Raw genomic sequence first — 16,703 nt, 5'->3', positions numbered from 1 at the left:
CCTTCTAACTTAATCCTTCCAAACCAGGTTTCACTTTTGTGGCTCTTGTCTGAGCTGTTTCTTTGTTGGATGTCTTATTCTAGTTTCAGTTCCCTAAACTGGACACAGAAGCTAAAGTTGGAAATGTGTTGCTGGAAAAGCGCAGCAGGTCAGGCAGCATCTAGGGAACAGGAGAATCAACGTTTCGGGCATTAGCCCTTCTTCAGGAATGAGGGAAGTTGGTCCAGCAGGCTAAGATAAAAGATAGGGAGGAGGGACTTGGGGGAGGGGCGTCAGAAATGTGATAGGTGGAAAGAGGTCAAGGTGAGGGTGATAGGTCAGACTGGGGTGGGGGCGGAGAGGTCGGGAAGAAGATTGCAGGTTAGGAAGGCGGTGCTGAATTTGATGGATTTGACTGAGACAGGCTGGGGGGAGGGGAAATGAGGAAACTGGTGAAATCCGAGTTCATCCCTTGTGGTTGGAGGGTTCCTAGCCGGAAGATGAGGCGTTCTTCCTCCAACCGTCGTTTCGCTGTGGTCTGACGATGGAGGAGTCCAAAGACCTGCATATCCTTGGTGGAGTGGGAGGGGGAATTGAAATGTTGAGCTACAGGGTGGTTGGGTTGGTTGGTCCGGTGTCCCAGAGGTGTTCTCTGAAACGCTCTGCAAGTAGGCGGCCTGTCTCCCCAATATAGAGGAGGCCACATCGGGTGCAAAGGATGCAATAGATGATATGTGTGGAGGTACAGGTGAATCTGTGGCGGATATGGAAGTTTCCTTTGGGGCCTTGGAGGGAGGTGAGGGGGGAGGTGTGGGCGCAAGTCTTGCACCTCCTGCGGTTGCAGGGGAAGGTGCCGGGAGTGGAGGTTGGGTTGGTGGGGGGTGTAGATCTGACGAGGGAGTCACGGAGGGAGTGGTCTTTACGGAATGCTGATAGGGGAGGGGAGGGAAATATATCCTTGGTGGTGGGGTCCGTTTGGAGGTGGCGGAAATGGCGGCGGATGATGCGCTGTACATGGAGGTTAGTGGGGTGGTAGGTGAGGACCAGTGGGGTTCTGTCCTGGTGGTGGTTGGAGGGGTGGGGTTAAAGGGCGGAGGATCGGGAAGTGGAAGAGATGCGGTGGAGGGCATCGTCGACCACGTCGGGGGGGAAATTGTGGTCCTTGAAGAAGGAGGCCATCCCTCCAGACCTACCCCTCTCTGAGGATGAAAGATCAGTCCTCAGCAGAGGCCTCACCTTCATTCCCCTACGCTCCCGGATTGATGAATTCAACACGCGGCGTGACATCGAACAATTCTTCCGCCGCCTTCGCCTCCGCACCTACTTCTTTAACCAAGACTCCCGCCCACCCTCTGACGACCCCTTCTCCCGCCTCCAACACACCCCATCCACCTGGACACCCCGTGCTGGCCTCCTACCTGCCCTCGACCTCTGCATAGCCAACTGCCGCCGCGATATTAACCGCCACCTGAACTCCCCCACCCCTCTCACCCACTCCAACCTCTCACCCTCGGAACACGCAGCCCTCCACTCCCTCCATTCCAACCCCAACCTCACTATCAAACCAGCAGACAAGGGAGGCGCGGTAGTAGTTTGGCGCACCGACCTCTACACCGCTGAGGCCAAACGCCAGCTCGCAGATACCTCCTCCTACTGCCCCCTTGACCATGACCCCACCCCCCCACCACCAAACCATCATCTCCCAGACCATCCATAACCTCATCACCTCAGGGGACCTCCCATCCACCGCCTCCAACCTCGTAGTCCCACAACCCCGCACCTCCCGCTTCTACCTCCTGCCCAAAATCCACAAACCTGACTGCCCCGGCCGACCCATTGTCTCCGCCTGCTCCTGCCCCACCGAACTCATCTCCGCATACCTTGACACCGTCCTGTCCCCCTTAGTCCAAGAACTCCCCACCTACGTTCGGGACACCACCCATGCCCTCCACCTGCTCCATGATTTTCGCTTCCCCGGTCCCCAACGCCTTATTTTCACCATGGACATCCAGTCCCTGTACACCTCCATCCCCCATCACGAAGGACTCAAAGCCCTCCGCTTCTTTCTTTCCTGCCGTACCGACCAGTACCCTTCCACAGACACCCTCCTTCGACTGACTGAACTGGTCCTCACCCTGAACAACTTCTCTTTCCAAACCTCCCACTTCCTCCAAACGAAAGGAGTAGCCATGGGCACCCCTATGCCTGCCTCTTCGTAGGATATGTAGAACAATCCATCTTCCGCAACTACACTGGCCCCACCCCCCACCTTTTCCTCCGCTACATCGATGACTGTATCGGCGCCGCCTCGTGCTCCCACGAGGAGGTTGAACAGTTCATCCACTTCACCAACACCTTCCACCCCGACCTCAAATTCACCTGGACAGTCTCAGATTCCTCCCTCCCCTTCCTCGACCTTTCTATTTCTATCTCAGGCGACCGAATCAACACGGACATCTACAACAAACCGACCGACTCCCACAGCTACCTGGACTACACCTCCTCCCATCCTGCCCCCTGTAAAAACGCCATCCCATTCTCCCAATTCCTTCGACTCCGCCGCATCTGCTCCCAGGAGGACCAGTTCCAAAAACGCACATCCCAGATGGCCTCCTTCTTCAATGACCGCAATTTCCCCCCCGACGTGGTCGACGATGCCCTCCACCGCATCTCTTCCACTTCCCGATCCTCCGCCCTTGAACCCCGCCCCTCCAACCGCCACCAGGACAGAACCCCACTGGTCCTCACCTACCACCCCACTAACCTCCATGTACAGCGCATCATCCGCCGCCATTTCCGCCACCTCCAAACGGACCCCACCACCAAGGATATATTTCCCTCCCCTCCCCTATCAGCATTCCGTAAAGACCACTCCCTCCGTGACTCCCTCGTCAGATCTACACCCCCCACCAACCCAACCTCCACTCCCGGCACCTTCCCCTGCAACCGCAGGAGGTGCAAGACTTGCGCCCACACCTCCCCCCTCACCTCCCTCCAAGGCCCCAAAGGAAACTTCCATATCCGCCACAGATTCACCTGTACCTCCACACATATCATCTATTGCATCCTCTGCACCCGATGTGGCCTCCTCTATATTGGGGAGACAGGCCGCTTACTTGCGGAGCATTTCAGAGAACACCTCTGGGACACCCGGACCAACCAACCCAACCACCCTGTAGCTCAACATTTCAATTCCCCCTCCCACTCCACCAAGGATATGCAGGTCTTTGGACTCCTCCATCGTCAGACCACAGCGAAACGACGGTTGGAGGAAGAACGCATCATCTTCCGGCTAGGAACCCTCCAACCACAAGGGATGAACTCGGATTTCACCAGTTTCCTCATTTCCCCTCCCCCCAGCCTGTCTCAGTCAAATCCATCAAATTCAGCACCGCCTTCCTAACCTGCAATCTTCTTCCCGACCTCTCCGCCCCCACCCCAGTCTGACCTATCACCCTCACCTTGACCTCTTTCCACCTATCACATTTCCGACGCCCCTCCCCCAAGTCCCTCCTCCCTATCTTTTATCTTAGCCTGCTGGACCAACTTCCCTCATTCCTGAAGAAGGGCTAATGCCCGAAACGTCGATTCTCCTGTTCCCTAGATGCTGCCTGACCTGCTGCGCTTTTCCAGCAGCACATTTCCATCTCTGATCTCCAGCATCTGCAGACCTCACTTTCTCCCCACCGAAGCTAAAGTTGTCTGGGATTATTGTCTTCAGTTGGATATATTCAAAGTAATATAGGAACATAGGAACAGGGTAGGCTATTTATTCTACAAAATGTTCTGCTCAAGAGGATCATGGCTGATTTCTGATCTAATTCCACGTACCCATTGTTAATTCATGTCCCTTAATACCTTTGAATAACAAAAAAACTCTTAATTTCAAATTTAAAATTTACAACTGATTTAATTTCAAGAGCTGATTAGGGAAGAGAGTTACAAACCTGCACCACACTTTGTGTGCAGTAGGATTACCTAACTTCATTCCTGAGGGATGTGGCTCGAGATTTTATATTATGGCCCCATCTCTGAACTCCCCAATGAACAGAAGTTGTGTCCGTTCCCCATACTGTTATGAATTCACCTCTCAACCAAAAAATTGTGGGAGTACAGATTGTGTGATCTCCCCTCAATGCTTAATTCTTGGAGTCCTCGGTTTCAAAGATACTCAGCACTCCCTCTCAGACCAATAGGATACCTGCTACATTGTGTTGCCCAGGCCTGTTCACAATGCACCAAGTGTGGTCTGTCTGGGACTATGCATCACTGAAATATAATTACTGTCTTGATATAGTCCACTTGATATAAAGGCCAATCACATATTAATCCTAATGACTTTCTTTATTCCCATGATAGTTTAATAATCTATGTAATGAGTCCCCAAACTCCCAATAGTCTCCGCTGCTTCTAAGCTTCATCATTTAGAAAGTATTTGGAAGTTGTTCCAAAAGGATAGTCTCCCATTTATCTACACCAAAATCAATCCACCACTATGTTTTTTCTAAGTATCAATCTATTTATTCATAGACTTACTTTAGATAATCTCTTTGTAATGTTACATGTCTATGCTGCTTATTTTGGCAACACTGTCAAACCCAGGTATTTGGCTTTCTATCCCATCACCTAAATCATTATTAAGTAGAGTGGATAGTTGAGGCACCAATACAGGTTTCTGTGGGACACCATAGTTCACATTCCTATTACCCTCTATAATCTGCTGCTCAACTAATCACCCAAATCTAAAATAAGCCAAACTGATTTCCTGACAGAATTTATCAATTCTTTACTGGAAGTCTAAATAAATAACCTTGAAATGACATTGTCTGATTTCCTTTAGTCATCTCTTCAAAACATTCATTTGGATTCCATAGTCCTGATCTATACTTGATGGTTCTGTCTGAGCAGTTGAGAATAGTCATGACGTTCAGTCACTCCTTCATTGTTATGAATTCTTGTAATTTACCAACAACATTTGTGGGTTATTATGTCCATTTTTTGTTTTGCCTTTCCTCTCTCATCCTTTCAATTTTCCAAACTAAAATAATGGTTCCTTAATCAAAAGACGCTGTAATGTTTCCAGCTCCTTCTTCAAGAACCAGGATGCAAACCATAAGGTTGTGGAGATTTGGCCCATTCGGTGCTATTATTTTCTCTTATCTTTTATGTTACTTACTTTAGGGTGTATGTTGGCTCTGTGATTAGCCCCGTTGCCTCACAGCACAGGGACCTGGGTTTGACTCCACCTCTGGACAACTGTCTGTGTGGAGTTTGCACATTCTCCCTGTATCTGTATGGATTTATTCCCACAGTCCAAAGGTGAGGTGGATTGGCCATGCTAAATTGCTCCACAGTGTCTAGTTGGATTAGCCATGGTAAAGCAAGATTAGAAGGTGAGATGGGCCAAACTGACTGCTTTCATATTGTAGAGATTCGCTGTAATAAAAAAATAATTTTGATGAGTCACCAGCCTTGATTTAATATTAGTCCCTGGGGATTTCCAGCACTGTACTCTCTTCCTCTCCTGTAAATATGTGTCCAAAAATCATGTAATCTGTCTATCACTGCCTATTTCCATTTATTATGTTGCCACTCAAATATTTAAGAGATTGCCTTAATTATTCTTTTCCCCCAATATAATTGCAAAAGCTTTTTGTTGCTTTTACTATCGCAAGCAAATTTCTTCCATTTCCATTTTGTAGATTTTATCTGTTTCATCATCCATTGCTTTTTTTAAAAACTGTTCAAAGTCATTAGGATCTGTAGCACCTCTTGATTCTTGCATGGCTTTTCTTGCAGCATTATGATGTCTCTTTACTACTTCAGTTATCCATGGATTATTTTCTGCTCTTAGTTCAGTATCATGCTGGGACTTTATTTGAATTGCTGCTCACAGATTGCTTGCTATTTTATTAGATATGTCCCTGTCCATGTAATCCTGTTGGGATTGATCTTTCCTAAATTTAGAACCATTTGCATTTCTCAATTTCCAACTCAGCATTGAACCCAATTGTGTTAACATTGCTGAGTACATACCAGTAGTGAATTGACTAGTTCATAATCAGAGTTGGTACTGGCTGTCCCCTTATTGGATGCAAGATATTGAACTTCAGAAAACTAGCCTAGATATAGATTACTTACAGTGTGGAAACAGGCCCTTCGGCCCAACAAGTCCACACCGACCTGCCAAAGCGCAACCCACCCAGACCCATTTGTCTATATTTACCCCTTCACCTAACACTGCGGACAATTTAGCATGGCCAATTCACCTAACCTGCACATTTTTGGATTGTGGGAGGAAATCTGAGCACCCAGAGAAAACCCACGCAGATACAGGGAGAATGTGCAAACTCCACACAGAGTCGCCTGAGGCAGGAATTGAACCCGGGTCTCTGGCGCTGTGAGGCAACAGTGCTAACCACTGTGCCACTGTGCTACCCATCAAGGAGGTCCATATTTACTAATATGGATTAACCTGTGTATCTCGATCTATAATGAAGTTGAAATCTCCTGTTATAACCACCTGTGCTCTGCACTGGAAGATGGACTGCATGGTGGTTCAGTGGTTAGAACTGCTGCCTCACAGCCCCAGGGACCCAGGTTTGACTCCACCCTCAGGACACTATCTTTGTGGAGTTTACATGTCCCCCCCTATCTGCATGGGCTCCCTCTGAGTGCCCTGGTTTCCTTCTGCACTCCAAAGATGAGTAGGCTAAGTGGATTAGCCAAGCTAAATTTGCTCATAGTACGCAGGCTAGTTGAATTGGCTAGTTGTAAATGCAGGGTCACAGGAATATAGTGGGTGGGATACTGGTTGGAGGGTTGAGGAGAACTCAATGGCCTGCTTCCACACCATCGGGATTTTATATAAGGGTTGAATCAACCTGTATCTTCATGTTGTATCAGTTGCAATTACCACCTTGTTTTCACAAAATCATTATCTGCAGCACTCCACCCGCCCCCCCCCACTACATTGCTGTCATCAGTTTACTCGACAAAGTCCTTTAAAAACATGACCACGAATATCACCTGCTTCCACCAGGGTAAATGTTTCCAGATTGGCAGACAAGAACATCTGACATCTTGGGCCACATTTTCACTAATAAGGCAGGACGTTGTTAGGAGTGAGGAAATCCTCCAACAAGTAGACCCATTCCAAAATAATTGGCTCCAGCATACACGATTGGTACACACGTAAGAGCTTCTAAATTAACTTCCAAAAAGATCTTAAATCCAGACCATGATTCACATCTCCTCTGTGGGTTTGTGCACCTAAGGCTTTGTGAAGCTGAGCCGACGCCACATCCTTTAAGGGAAAAGGTGTGTAGTATGGTTCGTCATGACCAGGAATGAAGGCAGCAATCTCAGAATCAGGTCCCATCAGCCATTTTTAGCGGCCTCCAGAATTGGTGCAAGCCTACAAAAACTACCATCATTCTTGCCATCTCCATTTATACAGCCATAATTTCTTCTGTACGCTCCTCATCAACTACTCTCCTGACTGTGTGGTTGCCTCTGTGCTGGAGGGAAGAGGGTGATTAATGATTTAGAGCAAGAATAGTTAATGGTAAGTCTGCAATAGGGAGTCAAGGCACTCTTGCTGATCAACCTCTTACTCATTGCTATTGACATCTGGGAGGGTAACAAGATGTAACAAGCCACACATTGTCCGTTCCTTTTGCAGTCAAGAGATCCAAAATCATTAGCTGTTGGTGTTTTCATATCTTTATGTTCTATGCTGAGTGTGAGATGATGGAAGGACCCTGAGGCTGATTAACAATCTGTTCAGCTGTGATGCAAAGGGAGTTTTTGTGCTTGTAATCCACATTTACATCAAGTAATTGTCCTGCTGAGCAGGAAGGCACCCCCTCACCATCAGCTGAATCACTTCAGCCCAGAAGCTGGAGCTGGAGTTCGAGTCTCTGCTCCTCAGGAAACAGAAGTACTCCACTCATTCCCCGGCCCCCTCCAAAGTGGTTAATGGTGACGGGTGACATGTGTCCTACCAGCTCTACAGAGGACTGAGATGATAAATTTAACTAGAGCAACCTGCATCTGCCGCCACTCTCACATCTCTCCATCTCCCACTCTTCCCAATTGCCTGTCCAAGTCAACACAGACTTCCTCCTCATGTAAAGTGAGAAGTCAAAGGCTGAGGGGGACAATTCATTGCTGTTCTTTGAAATGTATTCCGGGTCGTTTTCTTCTTAAAGATTACAACGGATAGTGTGAAACCCCTTCATCACATGCAATATAAGTCAGGTGCCAGAGATGGAAGGGTGATGACAGGTGCAGGGAATGAAGAACTACATATCCTGAGGCTTTTAATGCTTCCCCTTTGTCTTAGGCTGTGGGTGAAGGCACACTTGCGGGGGAAGGAAGCGGTTGTGAAGGGTATAGTGGTACCTCCTCCACATTACTGGTAAGTGGTAGGTGGTGTTCACTACCATGAGGGCTAAAGGGTGGTAAAAGGAAAAAAAAACCTGTTGGTGAGAATGCAATGTTGGACTGTCCTCTTGTATCCTTGTTGTCTCGGGGTCATTGAACTTCCTCTGGTGCTGTATTATCACACAAGGGTGAATGTAGATGGCACTGACCATTAGGAGATCCACTTTTTAACCGTGCTTTGACACTCATTGGCCTCCTTCCCTCTGCTCCAAATGTTTTCTCAGAGTATTTCTGCAAAATGTTGTGAAAATTAGGGAATCACTTACTTTGGCTCATGATGTGAAGAGCTTGCTCCCAAATATTTAATTTTCAGCCTATTCCTTTCAGCGATTGCAGCCAATTAAATGCCGTACAGATGCTAATTTTCCTGACTGCCCCAGAGCTAATCTCTGAATATGTAGTACGGATGGCAGTGAGGACCTGCTGCTCTCACTCCAAGTGAGCGTGGCGCCAGAGATAAAGCCAGGTCTTGCCGATATCTGAAAGTCCTATTTCAAGCACCCCCTCTATCAGGAAACAAACTTAATTGCAGAAACCAAGTTGACATTTATTCACATTCCTCTTAAACAGTGTCAGGTTACTCCACAATGAACATCCTCCTTTATTTAACAATTGCAAATTTGCACCTGTATATTGGTTATTGCCATCTTTGTTCTCTGAAACGTAACATTTTGGGTCTGGCTTCATGGAGCATCATATTCCTTTTCTTTGTTCCCCAGTCACATTCAGCCACCATGTGAGGGTTAAAAGGGGGCACATGTTTTCATTGACAACTTTGTTGTGGTTCTTGGTAAAAGAAAATTACTTGACATGTGTTAGATGATAAGCACACCAAAAGGGAGTCTGTAACTTTACACCAATATTTGTTCATTATTGTTATGGAAAGTGTTGTCTCGTCTTTGAACGTTTCACATCGTTCTTGTATTCTTAAAAGTGTCTGTCCTTGGATGGGTGACAAATGTCCTTTGGTAAAGTATTGAAAATAATGACGCAGTACCCTTCAGCTTCATACTCAAATTATAAGCCTTCGCCATTGATTCTGTCTCCCAGTGTGATGATGTTTGACCAGATCGATTTGTATCGTCAGAATCCTGTCCAATCCTGAGCTGCATTTCTAACCCCATATCTTCACCACCACTAAGACAAGGCAAATCCATTTCCTTCATGCCTCAGCCCATTTAAAGTAGCACCTTTGAACTTATCATCATTTAGACACACTTGCTACACTGCTGCCCTTGCTAGTGACCAAATAATTCCCAGCTTATCTCTCCACGCTTCAGGCTCACTGCCTTTATTCCTGATGAAGGGCTTTTGCCCGAAACATCGATTTCGAAGCTCCTTGGATGCTGCCTGAACTGCTGTGCTCTTCCAGCACCACTAATCCAGAATCTGGTTTCCAGCATCTGCAGCCATTGTTTTTACCTCAGGTCATAGCCAGACAGTACTGCCCTTGCCAATTCTGTACCAAATACTGCCTCCCCATCACTTCATCTCCATTGGAAAGGAGAGTTCTCCAATACTTTAAAATTAAGATTCTTTTCTATTAGCCTTCCTAGACTTCAGGCCCACTATTTCATGAATCTTTTCAAAGCCTGCATCTATGATCCCCAGAGTATCCACTAATCTGATTTCAGTTTATAAACCTCATTCCCTACTTCTCTTCCAGGCCTCACTTTCTGCTACTGCCTCTTGAAACATTGCCAAGTTGCTCTCCTTGAAGCACACCTCCTCCTATTTCCATATTCCATAGCCATTCCTGAGACCTTTAGACTGCTTGTGTGTTAAAGCCATTAGGAATATGAAAACTGGTGTTCAATGAGAGAGTAACCCAAAGGTTTTCTATCTTCTACTTTTCAGTGGCAAGGACGCGCAGCCAGCTTTGACAGCCAAGGGTCCTGTCCATCTCCTAAACCTCCAGCAACACCATGATTCCCAGCGTAAAGAGATTCTGTGGATCCTTCCATGCTCTGAACATAATGTAATGTCAGTCTCTTTCCTCACAGGAAAACTATATTAAACTCTGAAAGAAATGGACACAAGTATGGAGATAGCTTGTCCTTGCTTGGACAGAAAGCAAATCCAAAAATTGGGTGACTTTCACATGTTATGCAAGAAGGAGACAGGATTGCTGTTCTGGAGCCATAGTTATAAATAAGAGGGAGGCACAAGGGAACATTGTCTTCTGCACTAGGGAGAGAGATGGAGCTCAAATATTTTCAGTGGCGCGTGAAATTTGTATTATCTGCATCAGCAGCTGAAACCAATACATGGGTTTGAGTTACGTGCCTCAAAAAAAAGATCCTAATCATGTTCAAATTTTCTTGTGTTTTCTTTGTCATGCTGTCAATATAATTTGTCAGTTCCATGAAAGACCAAACTATACATTTATCATAGATCAAAATCTGCAATAGTTCAGCAACCTCAGGCTATCAAAATATTAAGCAACCAACTTTACAATGTTTTTATTGTGTAGAAAGCATTATTGATGTATAAACTAATCACTTTAATTTTAACTTGGAAAAAGCATGCTTAAAGGGTAATGTTTAACCTTGTAGTACATCAAAGGAATGTAAGAGACTCTTGGTTTTAGGTTACTACATAATTTGCTGAGCTGTTAAGATTAATGTATGGTTGGAATTCTATGAGTTAACAAATTAAAGGGTCTTGAGGTCACAATCGAGGTAACAAATCAGAATTTTATGTGGACCTCACTCCAATCTCCCCTCCCCCAGCCCTTAATCAAGCTGGAATGTACTCCTGGGTTCCATGCTGTGTATTGAGACTTGGCTGATGAGCTGAAGGAGAGTTTTCATTGGTTAAAGTCAGGACTTGAACCCTAAAATATCCTGACACTGGATATAAAATCTAAAAACCTAATGGTTAACGTCAGTGTTATTCCAGTAGGGAGAACCCATAGACATTTACTGCTCTGGGAGGGGTCACTGTGGTTTTAATCCTGCTCTAGCAGACAAGGTTGAAAGTTTGATTAGGAGCACTTTAAAACTCAGCTTTGAAATGACTCCACAGAGGCTGGTATCCCATGCCCCTATATTTCCATGTGGAGAGTCCTTGACACTGACCCAGGTCCCTCAGCTTTCAGAGTGAACGGAACCTCTGACACTCCTGTTTATATCTGGACCAGATTGACAGTCCCAATCAGAGAACTCCTATTCTATGGGTCCACTTTGCTGACCATGTTACAATCACTACATTCCACCCCCCCCCCCCCCCACCCCCACCCCCTCCCCACTCTGAATCCGAGGACATAGGCTGGTTCTTTATTTGCAGCTACTCCTTGGGTGTTTTAGCACTGGGTCAGCTTTCTCCAACTCTGCCTTTAATAGGGGCAGGATGTAACACACAGTAGTTTGCCTCTTGCACCCAGAGCATCTCAGAAGAAATTCATTCCCTTCTTCAGGCAGCAAAGGCATCTGCCGTGCCCACCTCAGATTCTGAGGTATCTTCAACACTTGATGGAGAGGGAGAACCCACAGGTTCTGGAACAGTCAGAAAGGCAGTTAAAGAGCCGGGCATGTTTTGCTCCCATATGTTTGTGAGTTTGCAGCTTTCATATGGTCCATGTGCTTGTTCAGGACTGTTGCACTGACCTGACCGTTATACATCACTGGACCTGACCTCGTGTTGACCATGTCTCTTACCCATGTAGGGCCATTCCCGTGTTTCCTACACCAAATTTCATCCCTTAAAGTAAACTGTCTCTCTCACTTAGCAGAGTCTTTTGTCCAGCACTGGTGTTGCTGAGGCTGCTTCACTGTCCCCCGCCTCAGTTTCCGGAAAGATCAGATTTAATTTGGTGCGGAGGCTTATCCCCATTAACAACTATATTGGATCTATCTCTGTAGTTGCATGAGGATTGTTCCTACAATCAAATAAGAACTGGAACAGCTTGGTATCTATTGAGGCTGTAGGCTGTTTATTTAAGTCTGCTTTCAAAGTTCTGACTGCTCTTTCTGCCAGAGTATTGGATGATGGATGCGATGGAGCTGTCCTTATAATGTCAAGTACCATTCGACTTTAGAAAATACTCAAACTCCCTGATGGTAAATGATGGCGTCTTACCTATGACCAACATGTCTGGGAATCCGTGTGCTGTAAAAGATGTGCGCAGTTTTTCAGTCGTTGTCCCTGTGTTTGACCAATAAACGCTATGCACATACAGCTACTTTGAGTGGGTACCCACAATGACTAAGAACATTGAGCCCATGAAAAGACCTGCATAAGTTGATGTGTAACTGCCATTCCCACGAATATGGGGGAGCTGCTGGCAATAACTTTTGCCCTCCTTGTCACTCTGGGCACTGCCCACCAATGTGGCTATGTTTGCATCCAATCCTGACCACCAGACAAAATGTCTTGACAACATCTTCATTTTGGAAACCCCTGGATGACCCTGGAGGAGTTCAGCCAGTATCTAGCAGCGACTTTTGCTCTGGGCAAGCACTCTAACTCCCCATAATAATATGTCATCCTCCACTGTGACCTGGTCTCTCCAGGTCCAAAAAGGTTTCATTTCTGGTTGTGACAGTCCTTTGGTTTCCCCCGTCAACATCAGCTGTTTCAGTTTTGCCAGGACTGGATCTTTCAGCGTCCAGAGTCTGATATTTTCAGTTGTGACTGGAAGTGTGTCTGGAAAGTTTAAAACCATTACGGACTCTTCCAATACAGAGTTGCACCCTTAATCTGTAAAAGTTTCCCTGATACAGGTTTTTAGTCTAGCCAAGGTCTTTCGCAAACTTAAAGGTTGGAGTTCAGAGTGAATTTTGTTAAAGATTGGTCCTGCAATCACTGATTTGGCCGCGCCAGTATTGACCTCCATTAGAACCAGGTGACCATTTAACCAGACACTTATTTTGATTGGTTCTGATTTGAACGTTCTAAGCAATGTAACTATTCCAGCCAGGTGAAGGTGGACCTTTTAGGTTGTGCGCTCTCTTGGATACGGTTTATGAGTTCTCCTACTCCATTTAGGTCAAGTGGGACTCTTTTGCTATCTCAAGTCCACACACCAGCAGCAATTACAATGGCTTGCCAGCCCGGTTCCTAAAAGATATTTTAACTCTTTGGCCAAGGCTTGGCTTTGTTTTGGGGTTATGCTGTGGGCTGATACAAGATTCACTCAGGTGGTGTTCCCCAAGCTCAGTCAGACTGGTGAAGGTGTCCACTTCCGTTGGAGTAGGGGTGGCACGGTGGCTCAGTGGTTAGCACTGCTACCTCACAGCTCCAGGGACCTGGGTTCGGTTCAAGCCTTGGGCGATTGTCTGTGTGGAGTTTGCACAATCTCCCCGTGTCTGTGTGGGTTTCCTTCAGGTGCTCCGGTTTCCTCTCACATTCCAAAGATGTGCAGGTCAGGTCAATTGGCCATGCTAAATTGTCCATAGGGTTAGGTGCATTAGTCAGAGAGGGGTAGGTTACTCTTTGGAGAGTTGGTGTGGACTTGTTGGGCCGAATGGCCTGTTTCCACACTGTAGTGAATCTGAAAAAAAAACCCTATGGTCCACTTGCTGCATTTTCCAATAATAAAACCAATTGTAGTGCCTGTTTGAAGCTCAGTTAGGCTTCGGCTAGTAGTTGTTTTAGCATGGTTACATCATTAATCCCACATGGCAGTCTCTCAGCATCTCATTAAGGGTCAAACCAAAGTCACATGCCTCTGCCAGTTGTCTGAACCTAATCGAGAGACCTGATACGGTTTCCCTGGTTCTGAAATTGCCGAGTAGAACCAATAGTGACTCAGAATTACAGGATGCTTAGGATTGTAATATTTCTTAACTAAATATGTCAACTCTTGGAAAAGTTTAGTATCTGGTGCCTCAAGTTAAATTAGGCTCCGAATAACTGAAAAAGTTGCAGGTCCACAAGCTATCAGGAGAATTAGCCATTGCTTTTCATCTGCCCCAATATCATATACCTGTAAAACAAATGCATTCTTTCCACATTCTGGACCCATTTGTTGATGGCAAAATCAAAAGAGTCAAGTTTCCCAAATCACGGCATGATTCCAGACATGCTTACCCCAGCTCATAGACAACTGTTGTGAGCAAATTTCTTCAGGACTGTGCTTTTCTCTTGTCGCCACTGAGACCTATAACCCATTACCAAGTCACAATAACTCCACAGAGACCTATAACCCATTACCAAGTCACAATAACTCCACAGAGACCTATATCCCATTACCAAATCACAATAACTCCACTGAGATCTATAACCCATTACCAAGTCACAATAATTCCACAGAGACCTATATCCCATTACCAAGTCACAATAATTCCACTGAGACCTATATCCCATTACCAAGTCACAATAACTCCATTGAGACCTATATCCCATTACCAAGTCACAATAACTCCACAGAGACATATAACCGATTACCAAGTTACAATAGCTCCACAGAGACCTATGTCCCATTGCCAAGTCATCCTTTATTTACCCATGGAGATTCCCTCACATTGATCCAGCTCCCTCAGAGCCAGCTCTCACAGTGAACAAGATGTCTGACAGTCCTGTTTGTATCTGTCAGCCAGGGCTCCCTGATTGGATCAGATTAACAGCGCCAGTCAGGGACTCATATCCTATGATGTCCACCTGGCTGACCTTGTTGCAATCACTACAAGCTTCCTTTTAAATAAAATACAAACGCTATGGTGAACCAATACTGGAAAAGGCTTAATATATTTGCCTTTACATGTCATGGTTACAAATTGGATGCTCATCTTCTGTCCGAAATTTGACGATAAATGAATAAGAGGAAGAACTTACATTTATGAAGATATTTTGGATTTAATGAACCCTTTAAAAAGGAGGTCCATTCTCCTGTTTAAAAATACAGTTGCAAATCTATAATATGTCACCCGGTGCCATCTAAGCTTAATCAAATGTCACCAAATCTATTTCTTGTTCGAAGAATATAATTACATTACCAAGATCAATCTCTCCTGACTAGAGCTGGCTATCATTTTGTAATTCACATTAGTGGTGAGAAGATGAGGGCTGGTTTGGGTATGATCGGGAGGGGGGGGGGTGGGGGAGTGGTGGGGGGTGCCTGGGAAAGGCAGTCAGGAGGGGTAGTACTCACCAGGAAGCTAGACTAGGGAGGCCTCTTCCAAGGCAGGACCCGCTGAACCTACTCAGGCATTGCCAAGGTCACTAGCATGGTGGAGCTAAGACCCAGCAGAAAAACATCCAGGGAGACAGTGAAGACTGCTGGATATGTCAAAGAGTATGGCATATGTCTAAACATTGACTCTCCTGCTCCTTGGATGCTGTCAGACCTGCTGGGCTTTTCCGTGCCACATGGAAAGATGGCCAGGCCAACCCGAGTTGGGCCAATCAGAGGATGGAAACTGTTACGTGTGGTTGCATCACAGAAGGGACCTACTGTTGAAGTTAGCATCATGGAGGACCAGGTTTTGTGGGCGATTCTCCAGCTATGTGTCATAGGGAGAAATGGCATGTGGGTCAGAACCCAGGTAAAGGGGCTGCTTCACAGCAGGCACTCCCTTGCTCAGTGTCCAGGCCCTCCGCTAAGCTGGTAAACTGCCCCCTGCTGGTTAAACTGTGGATCACACCACATGGTGTGATGCCTGCTAGCAGCTGAATTCATCACAGCGCTGGTAGACTGAGGCCCTCATGAAGTCCTTACTTAGTCACTAAAGGGGATCCAGTGGGTGGGTAGGCTGACCATGAGCTAGCAGAGTGGAGAAGGTGCCAGAGTTTGGGTAAACCACCATCCCAGCTCATCAATGCCTTGTTGACTCCAAGCTGGTCACCTCTGGGAGCAGTAGAAGATTCTATCCAGAAGTGGGCTCCCTTCCATTCCTTCCCTTTCCCTTGCCCCATGTCCCTCCCCTTCCTTCCTCTCCCCTTCCCTCTTCCCTTCCCCCTTCCCTCTTCTCCCCTTCTCTTGCCTCCCCTTCCCTCCCCCTCCCTTTCCTCCCCTCCACTCCCCTTCCCTTCAATTCCCATTTCTTTCCTTCCTCTCTCCTCTTCTCCCCTCCCTATCCTCCCTTTCCCCTTCCCTTCCGTTCTTTTCCCTTCCCTTCTATTCCATCTCCTCCCTTCCCCTTCCTGTGAATCAAGAAAAAGAGTTTCCATTCTCATTGCCATGTTTTGCCATTAGGTTTTAATCTGTGTTTTCTTGCCTCACTTGTTGAATCCGAAAACCCAAAGCTGACATTTCAGGCAACACTGGGGTTTGTATCAGAAAAGTGTTGAGACCCCTATGCTGACAAACTGAGTGATCATATTGGACAGAGATG

General features: G+C 46.3%; 1 protein-coding gene across 4 annotated transcripts in view; it reads left to right on the top strand.

The window, feature by feature from the left end:
- The window catches only part of LOC122563291 (synaptotagmin-6-like), a 299,429-nt gene extending 284,010 nt beyond the window's left edge, over window positions 1-15,419 (top strand). For 3 of the 4 annotated variants that reach the window (XM_043716993.2, XM_087973677.1, XM_087973678.1), the window contains exons 7-8: window positions 8,327-8,401; window positions 10,285-15,419. In XM_043716993.2, coding sequence (XP_043572928.1) covers window positions 8,327-8,401; window positions 10,285-10,356 — 147 coding nt within the window. In that variant the 3' untranslated portion in view covers window positions 10,357-15,419. The remainder of the gene's footprint in view (window positions 1-8,326; window positions 8,402-10,284) is intronic. The other variant, XM_087973676.1, reaches the window with a different exon arrangement.
- Window positions 15,420-16,703: the final 1,284 nt, after the last annotated feature.

This window comes from Chiloscyllium plagiosum, unplaced genomic scaffold (genome assembly GCF_037043375.1).
Source record: "Chiloscyllium plagiosum isolate Xiang-an unplaced genomic scaffold, Cpla_swu_hap1 HiC_scaffold_26, whole genome shotgun sequence".
NCBI lineage: Eukaryota > Metazoa > Chordata > Chondrichthyes > Orectolobiformes > Hemiscylliidae > Chiloscyllium > Chiloscyllium plagiosum.
Note: the sequence above shows the minus strand (reverse complement) of the source record. Positions and strands in the feature narration are given on the sequence as shown.